This window comes from Melanaphis sacchari, unplaced genomic scaffold, assembly GCF_002803265.2.
Source record: "Melanaphis sacchari strain LSU unplaced genomic scaffold, SCAv2.0 Contig153_pilon_pilon, whole genome shotgun sequence".
In the NCBI taxonomy this organism is placed as follows: Eukaryota; Metazoa; Arthropoda; class Insecta; order Hemiptera; family Aphididae; genus Melanaphis; species Melanaphis sacchari.
In genome coordinates, this window is record NW_020270678.1 from 25,004 (window position 1) to 38,987 (window position 13,984).

The following is a 13,984-nucleotide window of genomic DNA, read 5'->3' on the forward strand; positions in this document are numbered from 1 at the left end:
TTAATCTATGTCTGCTGGTTTTGCGCTGCCAAGTTCACAAGGGTGAACAAATGGTAAAGCTACTGACCATTTTGTTGTAATCTTATCGTGCATCATAGCCCTGAGTATATTTTGAAAATCCTGATTGGCTCTTTTTATGGAACCTTGACATTGACTATGATGAGGTTTACTGTGAACAATTTTAACACCCTCCCACATTGAGCACAAATCCATAATAATTTTATTGGAAATCTCTCTCCCATTATCGGAATGCAGAATATTTGGTGCACCGAAAGTGAGGAAAATTGGCAGCAACGTTAGGGTCACTTCCTCTGCTGTCTTGCTCTTTAATGGTCTAAGCTGTATAAATTTAGTGAGATGGTCTTGATAATTGAGAATAAATTTGTACTCACCATCTTTACATGTTTGCATATCGACTAAATCAACTTGACATCGAGAGTTGAGTTCATGACTTATAATGGGCTTTACGACGATCCCTTTCCTCAGAACTTTTTGTTTCCTTTGACATTGAACACACAAGCTCTAAAATAATGTAACTGATTCATAATTTATATTTTTATATTTTGTTTGTAATTCACTAATTACACGGGTTCGTTCTCCGTGGCCTGTTTTGATATGGGCATCATGGATAATATCGAATAAATCTTTATTTTTCACGAAGTAAATTATTTTTGTTTCACCAGGTTTCAATGAAACAATAAGTTGGTTGAGAAACATTATTTTAACGACATCATATCTTTTCAATAACTTGCACACGGCGCGTTGCTTACTTTCTTTCCCCTTAGACTCAAGGGCGCCCGCAGGGGGGGCCAAAGGGGCCATTGCCCCTACTGGGAATTTTTTTAAACTATTGTTTATTAATGCCACGGCGCCACGCATATTAATTATAACATAATTTTATTGACTCAATTGACATTCATTTATGAAGTTATGTAAAAATTATTGTATTTTTAGATAATCTAAAAAAATAATCTTTAATGTATTCATTAGTTTACAATGTTTATAATAATCAGGCCTACGAAACTCCGTATATTGGCCGAATGTGGTGATTCTAGCCATCTTGGCTCTAACATCATGTTGGTGCGGCAAACGTTTCCGTGATAAAAATGCATTTCTATAGTACTTGATTTTGTTTTCATCTATTTTTAGATACACGTTATTTTTCCCCAGAAACGTAGACGGCAGCGATAAATGATAATGACCACAATAATATTTATATGGTTTCATTATAATAGGAACTCATATTTTTCATTTTCGTATCATTTACGTGTCGTATTTTTATACTTTTGAGTTTCGAGTTATAATGTGAGAAAGTGTGTTATGTTGACTCGTCTCGTTACTACTTATAGTGTGTTAATTATTAATATTAATTTTTAAAATTTGTCTTATAAGTTTTACATTTTTCTGCTAGTGGTTACATTGTAGTAATTAGTTTATTTTAATCATGAGCAAACGAAATACAACTTTGTATTCATATTTTTCAAAGAAAATTAAATCTAATGATGAAAAAAGTGGTTCGTCACGATCACAGGTTGAAGTAAATATTTATTTATTAATTAAATACTAGAAAAATTTATTTTTTTTATCAATTAAATTAAATAATTCAACAAAGTATCTAAATTAAAAAAAAAATGGTACCTATATTTTTTTAGATAAATTTGTATGATGCTTCTGTAAATGAAATTATACCATAATATAATATTGGCCTTTTTTTGAATAAAAATATCCAAGATAACCTACTTAAATACCAATTGCTTACTACACCATGGGTTCCAAATTCAACATATAACTTTAAAGCTGATGTTAAACAGGGTAAAAGACCCTTTTTACATGAATGGTTTAAACCAATATGATTGGGTTTGTTATTCTTCTTCTTTGAAAGGTGCATTGTGCAAATTTTGTGTTTTATTTGAATCTCCAGTTACCAAAGGAAGTGTCAAAGGAGCATTTATAAAAAATGTTTTTTGTAACTATAAAAAATTTCAAGAGCAAGCTAAAGCTCACTTAAGTAGTGAATGGCATAAGTTCACAACATTAAAATCTAAAGATTTTATTTCAATTATGCAAAACAAAACAACAAATGTTCACCAAATGATTGATAACTCGGTTAAATTAATGATAGAGAATAATAGATTAAAACTGAAGTCAATAGTTTCATCAATATTTTTCCTTGGGACACATGGTCTACCATTAAGAGGTCATTCTGATGATTCTGCATTATTTAACGATTTGTTGAAGTTAAGAGTAGAATGTGGTGATACTATTTTAGAGGATCATTTTAAAAATGCCCCAAAGAACGCAAGTTATTTATCTCATCGCATTCAAAATAATTTTATTACAATTTTTGGGACGGTTACTTCAAATAGTATTTTGGAACAAATTAAAAAAGCTGAATGTTATTCTGTTCTTGCTGATGAAACAATGGATATATGTGGAACAGAACAAATGTCTATATGTATAAGATATACTTTTAATGAAAACGGATTAACAACTATGAGAGAAGATTTTCTGGGATTTATAGCTCTTAATAAATTAGATGCAGAAAGTATTTCAAATGCCATTATTGAGTCTTTGCTTAATTGGGGCTTAGATTTAAATAAATTAATTGGTCAAGGCTATGATGGTGCCAGTACTATGTCTGGCCATATTAGTGGGGTTCAAAAACGAATTCAAGATAGGTATAATAAAGCAATATATGTACATTGTTCAAGTCACCGATTAAATTTAGTGCTAAATGAATTAAATTCTATAACAGAAATTCGGAACACAATTTCAATTATCAAAGAAACAATTAATTTTTTTAAAGAAAGTTCTCTTAGAAATTCAGTTGCTCCAAGTTTGACAAAGTTATGTTTAACAAGATGGTCAGAATCTCACAAAGCATTAAGAAAATTTTATGAAAACTATATTGATATTATTGAAGCCCTAAATTATCTTAAAATTAATGGCAATAGAGACACATCAGTTAAATCACTATATATTTTTAATTCGATAACTACTCTACAGTTTTTAGTTTGCTTAAGGGTTATTGCTAAATATTCAGCTGTTATAGAACCAGTCACTAATATATTATAAGGTGTAGATGTTGATTTATTTGGTGTACAAATACACATACAAAAATTAATAGAAATTATTTCAACTGACAGAACTAACAGTGAACAGGTTTTTAAGATTTTAATGAAAGATATAAAAAATTATGCTGATGATGTAGGTATTGACTTTGTAGTACCCAGAATTTCTTTTAGACAGACTTTAAGATCAAATCATCCTACAAAAAATCCTATTGATTACTACAGAATTTCAATTTTTATTCCATATTTGGACTCTATAATATCATCTTTAAAATGTCGGTTTGATGAAAAGAATGAAGAAGCTTTTTCTATATTTTCTCTACATCCAAAAAATTTAAAAAAAATGTCAATAGAAGAAATTACTGTACATCTTAATCGGATTAAGAAATTTTATGGAGAATTTGTGGATAATATTGTCGAAGAAGGTTTGATATGGTTCAATTTGTGGAGTTCAAAAGAAGTACCAGATATGATGGATTTTACAGATGTTTTAAAAGAAACCGAATTACTCCCTGCTATAAAAATGTGTGCGATGATAGCAATTTCTCTTCCAGCAACAACTTGTAGTGTTGAAAGGTCATTCAGGTATATTTTAACTGTAAATAATTATAAATATAAATTATAATTATAAATAAAAAAGTCTATTCAGGTATTTCATTCATCATTAAAATATATATTTTTTTACAGTTCATTAAAAAGGTTAAAGACATGGATACGTAATTCAATATCTGAAGACAGATTAAATGGCTTAGCTTTATTGTATATACATAAAGACATTGTTAAAAAGCAAAAACAAAAAATTATTGATAATGTTATACAATCATTTTGTATGCAACCAAGACGCATACAATTTTTATTTGATGACTAATATAAATATAATTAATTTGTGACATCTACATTAACATATATTCAAATAATATTAATATTGTATTGTAAATTTGTAAATCTACAAATAAAAGGCCTTATGTGATGACATAATGTTGTTTTTTCTGTTTAATGTAGGTTATGCTATTTAAGAATAAAAACACTAGAAATATATTAAGATTTAAAATAATAATTTTGATCTTGCCCCGGGTGGGATTTTATCCTGCGGGCGCCCTTGCTTAGACTTGTTATATTTTTCAGTACTTAAATAAAAATTGTTATCTTCTCTTTTTGTACTTAATATAGCGTTAAATTGTTCGTAAAAAACTTCTCGTTTGTTCTCCATTATACATTTGAACAATTAGTAACTCTAACGTAGCACAAACTCATTCACGATTCACAACAGTTTGCCTTTCCGTTCATGTAAGCAAGGTAAATGAACTACGTCGACACTGGTCGATATAAACGTATTTTCCATAGTTTTTGATATTTTTGATTATTTAATATTTCCCTAATCGCTAATTACGTGATTAAGTAAAAGCTACGTGTGTAAGAGAGAGATAGGTAGTGAGTACAGGCAGGTAGACTGATACCGTAACATTAAATGCATCTCTGATAATATTATATAGATCATTAAACACCGTACGATAAAATGGGCGGCACCCGTTTCGCCCAAAATCGACCTTTCCCGTTTCGCCCAGATACCCGTTTCGACCAAAGCCATTTTAGTCGTTTTCAAATTAAGTTGGCAATGGTTTTTAAATAATATAAATATATAATACATATATCATTATTAACTCATATTATTATTATTAGCTATTTTTATTTTTTAAAGTAATTTTGTATAGCATTTTTGATAAAATTAACCTTAAAAGTATTTTTTGACGAGCATTTTTTACAATTTGTTCATAAAAACATGTCAATGAACGAAAATACTGTAGTGATTAACAAAAGACTTTTGTCAATCTGCCGTCGGTTCTAATAATTAATTATATAGCACGACAAGTTTTCGTCGATAACAATTTTATCATAGCCAGGACTTTCCGCTCAAATTACCGACGTTATCGCTATATAGGTATCTATTTCAAGTTATCTCAGTTATTAGTAACTACAGTAAAATCCGCTTATAACGATCTTCAAGGGACCTAGAGAATTAGATCGTTATATCCGAACTTCGTTGTATCCGGAAGACAAAAAAAATTGAATATTATTTGAAAAATGTATTTATTAAACAAATATGTACATATATGTATGTATATTGTATATGTATGTGTAATATTAATTAAAAAAAAAAAAAAATAGTATTTTGTCTACAACTGGAACAATACAATTTCCTAACATAATTTTTAATATTTTTTTAAAAAAATCAATTATAGTACTTTGTCTATAACTAGAACAATACGATTTCTTAACATAGTTATCAATATTTTTTAATGCCATAGATATTTCTGGTGTATTTATATCGCTGTTTAACGAAACAAAAGTACGTACTTGATTAATTGAAAAATACACTTCCGAAATAGACGGTGCCTTATTTACAATTTCTTCCGCCTCATCATCGTTTTCGTTTTCATCCTCACTTGCATTCAAAATAGAACTGACTATTTCTTCTTCATTCGGTTCTGCATTGGTCCATAGAGCATCATCAGCCTCGACGAAATGTTGAAAGTTTTCTCTTGGGAAGAAATCTGATTCGTCACTTATCGTTTTTGTTTCATTATACACTGCATGAGAACCCAGTATGGCGGAAACAGTTCTTTATTGTAGTGGTAGAAATATCATTCCATGCATCTGAGAGCATTAAAATTGCATCCAATACTGAAATTTTTGATTCTTTTCCCTGTTCTTCTCTATTTATAATTTTAAGTACCAATTGTTTTCGAAATTTTACTTTTAATGCCTTGATAATACCTTGATCCATAGGCTGAAGTATTGATTTCGTATTTGGAGGGAGAAAAACCAACTTTATGAAGTCGAGATTTTGAACAGAAGGATGGGCCGGACAATTGTCTACAGTCAATAGAATATGCCATTTTTCTTCTGCCAGTTGTTTATCCCATTCTTTTAACCAATTTGAAAAAATTTCTCCAGTCATCCATGCTTTTTTATTGTTTTTGTAGTCAACGGTAAAGTTTTTGACATTTTTAAAACATCTCGGAGTCTTAGACTTTCCAACTACCAGCAGTTTTTTTTTGTCAGAACCATCCATATTAGAGGCTACAAGAACCTTTAGTCGATCTTTAGATAATTTACCTCCACTGCACGTTTCCCCTTTGAAACGTAATGTTTGAGACGGAGTAAGACGAAAAAACAGTCCAGTTTCATCGGCATTGTAAATGTTAGAAACTATATAATTTTTACACAAACCAGACCAAACTTGCTCCAGCCAATTTTCCGAAACACCAACAGGGACACTTGCCGATTCTCCACTTATTTTTCCAAAAACGATATTATGTCTTTGGCGAAAACGGGTAATCCAAGAAGAAGAACATTGAAAATCTGTCTTATGAAAATGCTTCCCGAATTCTGTCGCTTTTTCTTGAAGTATTGGATCATTTATTGGAATATTTTTAGATCTTTGGATTTTGAACCATTCCAGGAGAGCCTGTTTCACATCTTTATGTTGACTAGATTTTATCCTTTTGTTAGATGTGACGTCTTTTAGAAAAATGTTTTTTATTTGGTCTTTCGATTTCCATATGGTAGACAGAGTCGATTGACTGATTTCCAGCTCTTGGCAGAGAACTTTATTTGAAACACCATTTTCTAATTTTTCAATTATTTTCACTTTTTCAGCGATAGAAAAACAACGACGTCTTTTATTTGACATTTTAAAAATGAACGTGTTTAAACGGATAGAAATCAAAACGGTGACTGAAACGATACTGACACGTGTAAGACTTGTGTGCTGTTTACGATACGCATATTTATGTTATTGTTGTACACGTATAGTAAGTATCTACTCGTAATTACAGATAAGATTACGAATTATCGCACCGGACAAAATCCATTTTATTGTTATAAATACATAAAAAAAACCAATTTTCATTTCAAAATAGTATCGTTATATCCGAATTATCGTTATAACCGATATCGTTATATCCGATCAAAATTACTGCACATGAGATATAAAACCAACCAAATACATGGCTGAGAATCGTTTTATCCGGAATATCGTTATATACGGCATCGTAATAAGCGGATTCGACTGTAATTAGTTTTTTATAGTGCATTTTTGGATTTTTTAAGTCATTTCTGCATTTTTTTTATAGGAATTTTTCAAGATTTTTTAGAGCATTTAGATCCCAGCCCTACAAATGACCAATTAATATTGTCCACTAAAAACTATTTTAAAATAATAAGTGTTTGAGTTTCATTTATCGTTATCGAATACAGTATATTTTATTATACTATAGACTGCTATATTATAGTCATTATAGACTCGTAATTGTAGCGATCACATACTATCTTCCGATAACATCAAATTAAAGACATGTTAGTCGACTGAAGGAGTTCCCACATTAATATAACAGTTACCTAAGTGACGTAGTATAAGTTAGAAGTCGTTAGTTATTGAGTTGTGAACAGTTTTAGCTTAAATTTTAATGATGGCTATGTTTATAAAAAGTAAGCGAGATAAGGACATGGTGGCTTTTAATAAATTTAAGTACAATTTCGCTTCAAAAAATGTAAATACTGATGGAATTCGTTGGCGATGCATGAAACGTACGTGTTCAGCTACATTATACACGTCTAATTTTAAAGTGGTGAATGAAGAGGATATTTTAAACACTGACCAGCTTCGACATAATCATAATTCGTGTAGTGATTCAGAAATAAATCGTCAAATAGTAAGTGTTTCATGTAAACGAAAAGCTACTGAAAATCTTTACATACAGCCAAAAAAAAATCATTTTAAAAGAGTTATCAGAAAACACTTAACTTACTGATGGTTTTACTTCAAATGATTTTAATGTGATTAGAAAATCAATTTACAGAAGTAGGCGTAAAGTTCTTCCTCTTATTCCAACTACTATAGCTGAAGCACATATGGCTCTAAATACACCAGAAACCACTTTTACTACAAAAAACGAACCATTTGTGTTAGTAAATGATGAAATAAAAAACATAATAATCTTTTCTTGTAAAACTAACCTTACATTTTTATGTAATGTTATGGAAACAATTTATATGGACGGCACGTTCCAATTTTGTGCTAAATTCTTTGAGCAAATGTTTTGTATACATGGTTTTAAAAATGGTCATTATATACCGTTAATATTTATTTTACTTCCGGACAAAAAATATGAAACATATGTGTATACTTTTAAATCAATAGTAAATAAATGCAAAGAATTAGGCCTAGTTTTTATACCAAAATTTGTTACTATTGACTTTGAAAAAGCTATTCATTTAGCAGTCAATGAAGTTTGGCCTTCATCGCAAATAGTTGGTTGCCGTTTTCACCTTACACAAGCTTGGTATAGGAACGTTCAAAAATATGGTTTAGCAACTGAATACCAAAATAATACAAGTATTGGTAATTGGATTCAACATACTTTTGGCTTAATATTTTTAGAACCTTCTAAAGTATCTGATTGCTTTACTCAAGTTTAATGGCTGAATGTCCAACTGACGAAAAATTAGTTAAGTATTGTGATTATTTAGTAGAAAACTATATTTCTGAGGACAGTGTTTTTAGTCCAACATTATGGGCATGTAATTCGGCGAGTATACAGCTCACAACAAATGCGTGTGAATCGTTTCACTCGTATTTCAATAAAAACTTTTATTCTAACTCTCCGTCAATCATAAGCTGGTTAAACATTATACGCAATGATATTCAGACAGTAACGTACATCAAAATGAATAGCGTTGAAATTCCCAAAAAAACAAAAGATAAAAAAACGAAGGAAAGACAAGAATTTAACGAAAAACGTATACTTTTATATAGATCTGGTGAAATTACTAGATATGAGTTTGTAAAAAGCATGAGTAGAAATTATAATAATAATTTTTGTTAATATATTTTATGATGACTTTTAGTAAAAAATAATATAGTGTTTTTTTGTATTATTACTGTAATAATGTATAATTAAATAAGATGTATTTTATAAACATTTTTTCTATGACTTTTTTTAAAAATAGCTAATAATAATAATAAGAGTTAATAATGATATATGTATTATATATTTATATTATTTAAAAACCATTGCCAACTTAATTTGAAAACGACTAAAATGGCTTTGGTCGAAACGGGTATCTGGGCGAAACGGGAAAGGTCGATTTTGGGCGAAACGGGCTGCGCCCGATAAAATTATTATACATTTCTACTCAAACATAATTTTCCCTTCAGCTATTGTGTGAGCAATATCATATCTATAAGCATTCACAATCTTAACGTATGACACGATATACCACACACTAATCATTGAATGTCTATATTTCAATTTTAACTAAACATTTCTAATATTCATCAAAACTCAATATTGTGAATATCAACATTCACCAAACTCAATTGTGAATGTCAACACTCACTGATAATCGCTGTGACTGTTGGTAATTTTTTAATATTCATTCAACATGTTGACATTCACCAAAAACAGCAGTGGATGTCAACATTCACCGGTGAATGTCAACATTCACCAAATGCTGACATTCACCTTAACATAATCATTAATCATAAATATTATGTTATTCGCGGGACAGGTACTGGGAAATAGATATAACAAAGTTATTACCTACTTACTTATTTATATAAAATTAATAAATATGTCATTAACAACAATTTACAATAGTAATAAAATATAATATAATAATTGATTATTATTATAAATATTATTCGTGGAATTATTATTTATATATATGTAGTATCATAGTAACAATTACCAATATAAAATAGAAACGGAATTTTAAATATTTATAGAATATTCATTACATTTGACTACAGATTGTTAAGACAATAAGACACCAGTACACTTGTATAGGCCGTATCGTTCTTATGATCATTGATCGCCGCCCATCGGTTTCAGACTTCAGTTCACAGTTGCCTAATTTTAATGTTCCATGTTAGTGGTATATATTTTGTGTACCTACATTTATTTATTTAGATTATTATTTTAAGGTAAGCTTTTTAAATTACCCATGTATTTTAATATTTATTTATATGTGTCTTTAAAAATATTTTGAACTGAACCAGACCGGACATTTTTTTATCAAATATATTTTATTCGGATCGGACCAGATTTATAACATACAAGAAATATCCTTGGACCGAAAGAGATTTTTTTAAAGTTTTGGAAAATTTTCAAGCCGGGCTGGACTGTAAATTGATGGCTTTTGTAGCCTGCAGGTCTATATATAGGTACCTATCTGTTATATTTTATTTTATACCTTATAATAATAATATATACTTACATAGATTACTTTGTGATATCTGGTTATCTGGTTCATTTTTAATAAATCTTCAGAATATTTTTCAAATTCACTTATGATATTGGTTTTTGTTGTAAACAGCTCATTAAAATCAATATCCATCTGGGTATAGTAAAACAATGATATTATACAACTTATATTTCAAATGAGTAAACCAAATTATTTAATTTTTATGATTTTTTTATGGTAAGCAGTGAATAAATGATAAATTAACTTAGAAATGGTAATTAATATTTTTTGTTTTCGACTTACAAGCTTGTACCCTAATAGAATTGTATAATTTTTTCATTCATTTATTACATTTGTTGTTGAATTTGAACTGTTTATGTTGTCGCCGGGACAGCACGTGCAATTCCTAGCCGTTTGCTGTCACGACTCGCGGTGTGCTGAGGATAAAAAGGGTTACTCGTAACAGTATAATACAATTATATAGATACAACGTAATAAAAAATAAATATTTCACAACAATGATTAATATAATAACTGATCACAGCTCCAAAATAGGCAATATAACAATATTAACTTAATGACCAATTTAAAAAAAAAGGGCGCCCAAAAATTATAGACCTACATAGGTCAACATATATAGATATAAAATAGAAAGGAGAAACAATATATAAGTAAATTCACCTAAAACGTGATACAAAATAATAATAAATAAACCACGAAATATACACAACCAAAAACGACCTGGCAATTCCGCAACTGTCTTCTGGAGATGAAAAATACGATCGTTGGTCTAATAAGATGCTGTTCCAACAATGGATTATACTTGTCCGTCACTTGTATGACACGCCTCAAGTTGTCGATGTTGTTGCGTGCCAATATCAGATCCAGATCCAAGGTGTTATTAAAATGAATTGTACAACTTTTAATTACAATAATGTTTAATCTATATAAATAAAATACATGTAACTGATATAAGAAGTGGCTGAGTGTCGTGAAGTTGCTCTGTTCTTCGTAGCTCTGGTACATCTGCCTTTGTTGGTCTTCGGACTCACTTATATACAAGAAAATCTCTTGTTGTTGTAATCGTCAACCTTCCAATTTAGATTAATTCTTGGAATTGTTTTCACATTTGAAACAACAATCTCCTGGATGTTATCGTCTTACTGGCAATTCTTATAAATGCAAAACGACCTCGCCTAAGAACTACTATTTTGATTTATTACAATGTTTTTACAAAATATGAATCTAATATTCGTATACATTATAATTATTAGATTACATATATATTTAGATTACTATTGCTAACACCTATAGCAATATTACACATTATATTACATATTAGCATATCTCGTAGCTCATGAATATTATATTATATTTATATTATTAGTATATCTCGTAGCCCATAACAATGTACTGTGGTACACAGGTAATGCGCACATTTACCAAAAATAACCACGAGGTTTTGTGTGGTAACGCACAGGCGGCCTCGAGCCGGCACGCACTAACAAAATTATATAAAAAAAAAATATGAATAAGACAACCAACCAGGTCGCCTTCCAAAAAAGGTTTTTAAGTCGCAACACGCGTGATGGCGACGGGCAACACACCACGATATGTTCCGTTCGGTGGTTGCGAAAAGACACTGACTACGTATATTATATTAAAAAGGTCGACGGGCAAAACCAGCCGGATCCATATCTGTCTCGCGACGATTATATCGCACATGGGATAATTATGATACGATAGCGGAGTCTTATGGCGGCGGGAGGGAAGATTTACATTTTTCTGAACCGGTGGGCAATTAAAAAGATACCGAGTTCGAACAGTTTATTTTCTGAAGTCTATATTGTACAGTAGCCTTCCATTGCTCTTGCAATTCAGGAAAAGAGCTATTGCCATATTTTATTACATCCAACGTATCATTAATATCAGTTTCTGGTGCTAATTTTTGATAAAAATTAATATTTAATTCATGTTTAAAATTATTTAACAGTTAGATAATTTAGACTTTTTAATAAACTAATTAAATTATAGGCACTAACTAAAAGTATTATTTCTTGATGTGATTATTGTACTTGGTTTTGGTTTCTTAACATTGAACAATAAACCACTTGTCTCCAGTGATCTCATACAATTATAATATTTTGCATATAATTATTTACCTCGTGGTGCATTTGTTGGGCCATGACGCATAAAATATGTATCCTAAAATTTCATATTACAAATGTATTAACAAAAAGTATTGATTGACCATATAAATGAATATAAAAATAAACTTTTATGCATGAACAATTTCTAAAAATCATGTTTCAATAAATATTTATATAATATTATATAGGTAAATACAAAATTTTAAAATATATTTTTCTAAATTAATGCATCGACATCATATAAAGGCATTAAACTATAAAAGTAACATATAAATAGGTACCTTTATTTCAGATGAAAACATACAGACAATTTGATCAGCTATGCCATCAGCCAATTTAATAGTCATTGATGTTTTAGAAGAAATTATGTAATGTATTATCATATCTACTAATTTGCATCTAATCGAGTCGTTTAGTTTTCTATTACTTTTAAAATAGTCAAGAACCAATTTTCCATTGGCAGAATCGTTTAATATATTGAATACTTTAATTATTGATTCAACAGGTAAAGTTTTGGGTTGTTGATCTTTTTCAGATATTATAACTGGATCTGTTTGTATTTGTAGTTGTTGCCATGTTATCAACTCTTTTTCAAATTTTAATTGTATACCTTAAGTATAATTTTTTAACAACCTTTCAACGTGCTTTGGTTTCATATACTTTAACACCTCGATGGTAATTGTTTGATCTATAATATATAATATTGCATTACTTTTAATTGTATTTATACACATGTATTTTTATTGTAAATGTTGTAGGCAAAGTAGAAGACAGTAAACTCTATTAAGATTGAATACCAAATATTTAGATTTTAGTGTTATACCTAGGTTAGGTATTTTCAATATTTTCATTTAACACATAAATATATTTAAATTTTATTTAAGCACCTTAACAATTATATTTCTAATTCTTTATTTCAAACATACCTAAACATATTTCAGTTAGAAAACTTAAATTCCAACTTTCAAATATTAATTTTAATTGATTTTTTTCTTCTTCTGGTATTATAATAAATGAAGATTGATTACAATCAGTATTATCCTGTAAAATAATTATTCAAGTAAAATATTTTACTTTATTTATGTAAAATAAAATAAACAATTCAAATTATACATACAAGTTGTATTGGTGTTTGATTTTGAATATTTTCTTCATTGATAACAGGAATGATTATATTGTCCAAGTTAGTAAAATTAATATCAATTTCTTCAAAGTCGCTTTCAGAACCAATACTATTTTCTGGCCATATAATTTCTTGAGTATACGTCATATTGAACTGTATTTGCTACTTAGTTTTTTTAAAAACTAAATTTAGATAAACATTTTTTTTATAATTATAAATTTGTTGACAAATTTTAGTAATGTGAAATGTAAAAATTGTAATAAAAAGAAACTTAATATTTAAGGTAATATAAGTAATATATACAAGTTTAATACAAATATTTGTAAAAATAATTGCATTGTAGGTTACACAACTATTAAAAAAACTCTTTTAACCGTACAAATGTATGTCCA

At 29.1% G+C, this 13,984-nt stretch overlaps 3 protein-coding genes and 1 pseudogene across 3 annotated transcripts; 1 reads left to right on the top strand and 3 right to left on the bottom strand.

Annotated features, from left to right (window-relative positions):
* LOC112592028 (KRAB-A domain-containing protein 2-like) lies at window positions 1–822 on the bottom strand. The gene is made up of 2 exons (XM_025335993.1): window positions 586–822; window positions 1–522 (listed from the first exon to the last, which is right to left on the bottom strand). Exons 1-2 carry the CDS (start codon window positions 820–822, stop codon window positions 1–3), a joined length of 759 nt encoding a protein of 252 aa, XP_025191778.1.
* A 1,008-nt stretch (window positions 823–1,830) lies between these two features.
* LOC112592029 lies at window positions 1,831–3,939 on the top strand. Its single transcript, XM_025335994.1, has 3 exons — window positions 1,831–2,678; window positions 3,147–3,656; window positions 3,759–3,939. Exons 1-3 carry the CDS (start codon window positions 1,831–1,833, stop codon window positions 3,937–3,939), a joined length of 1,539 nt encoding a protein of 512 aa, XP_025191779.1.
* A 1,380-nt stretch (window positions 3,940–5,319) lies between these two features.
* On the bottom strand, window positions 5,320–6,765 carry LOC112592030 (tigger transposable element-derived protein 4-like). The gene is made up of 3 exons (XM_025335995.1): window positions 5,847–6,765; window positions 5,427–5,659; window positions 5,320–5,325 (listed from the first exon to the last, which is right to left on the bottom strand). Exons 1-3 carry the CDS (start codon window positions 6,763–6,765, stop codon window positions 5,320–5,322), a joined length of 1,158 nt encoding a protein of 385 aa, XP_025191780.1.
* A 2,500-nt stretch (window positions 6,766–9,265) lies between these two features.
* Window positions 9,266–13,751, bottom strand: LOC112592031 (annotated as a pseudogene).
* Between the last annotated feature and the right edge of the window lie 233 nt (window positions 13,752–13,984).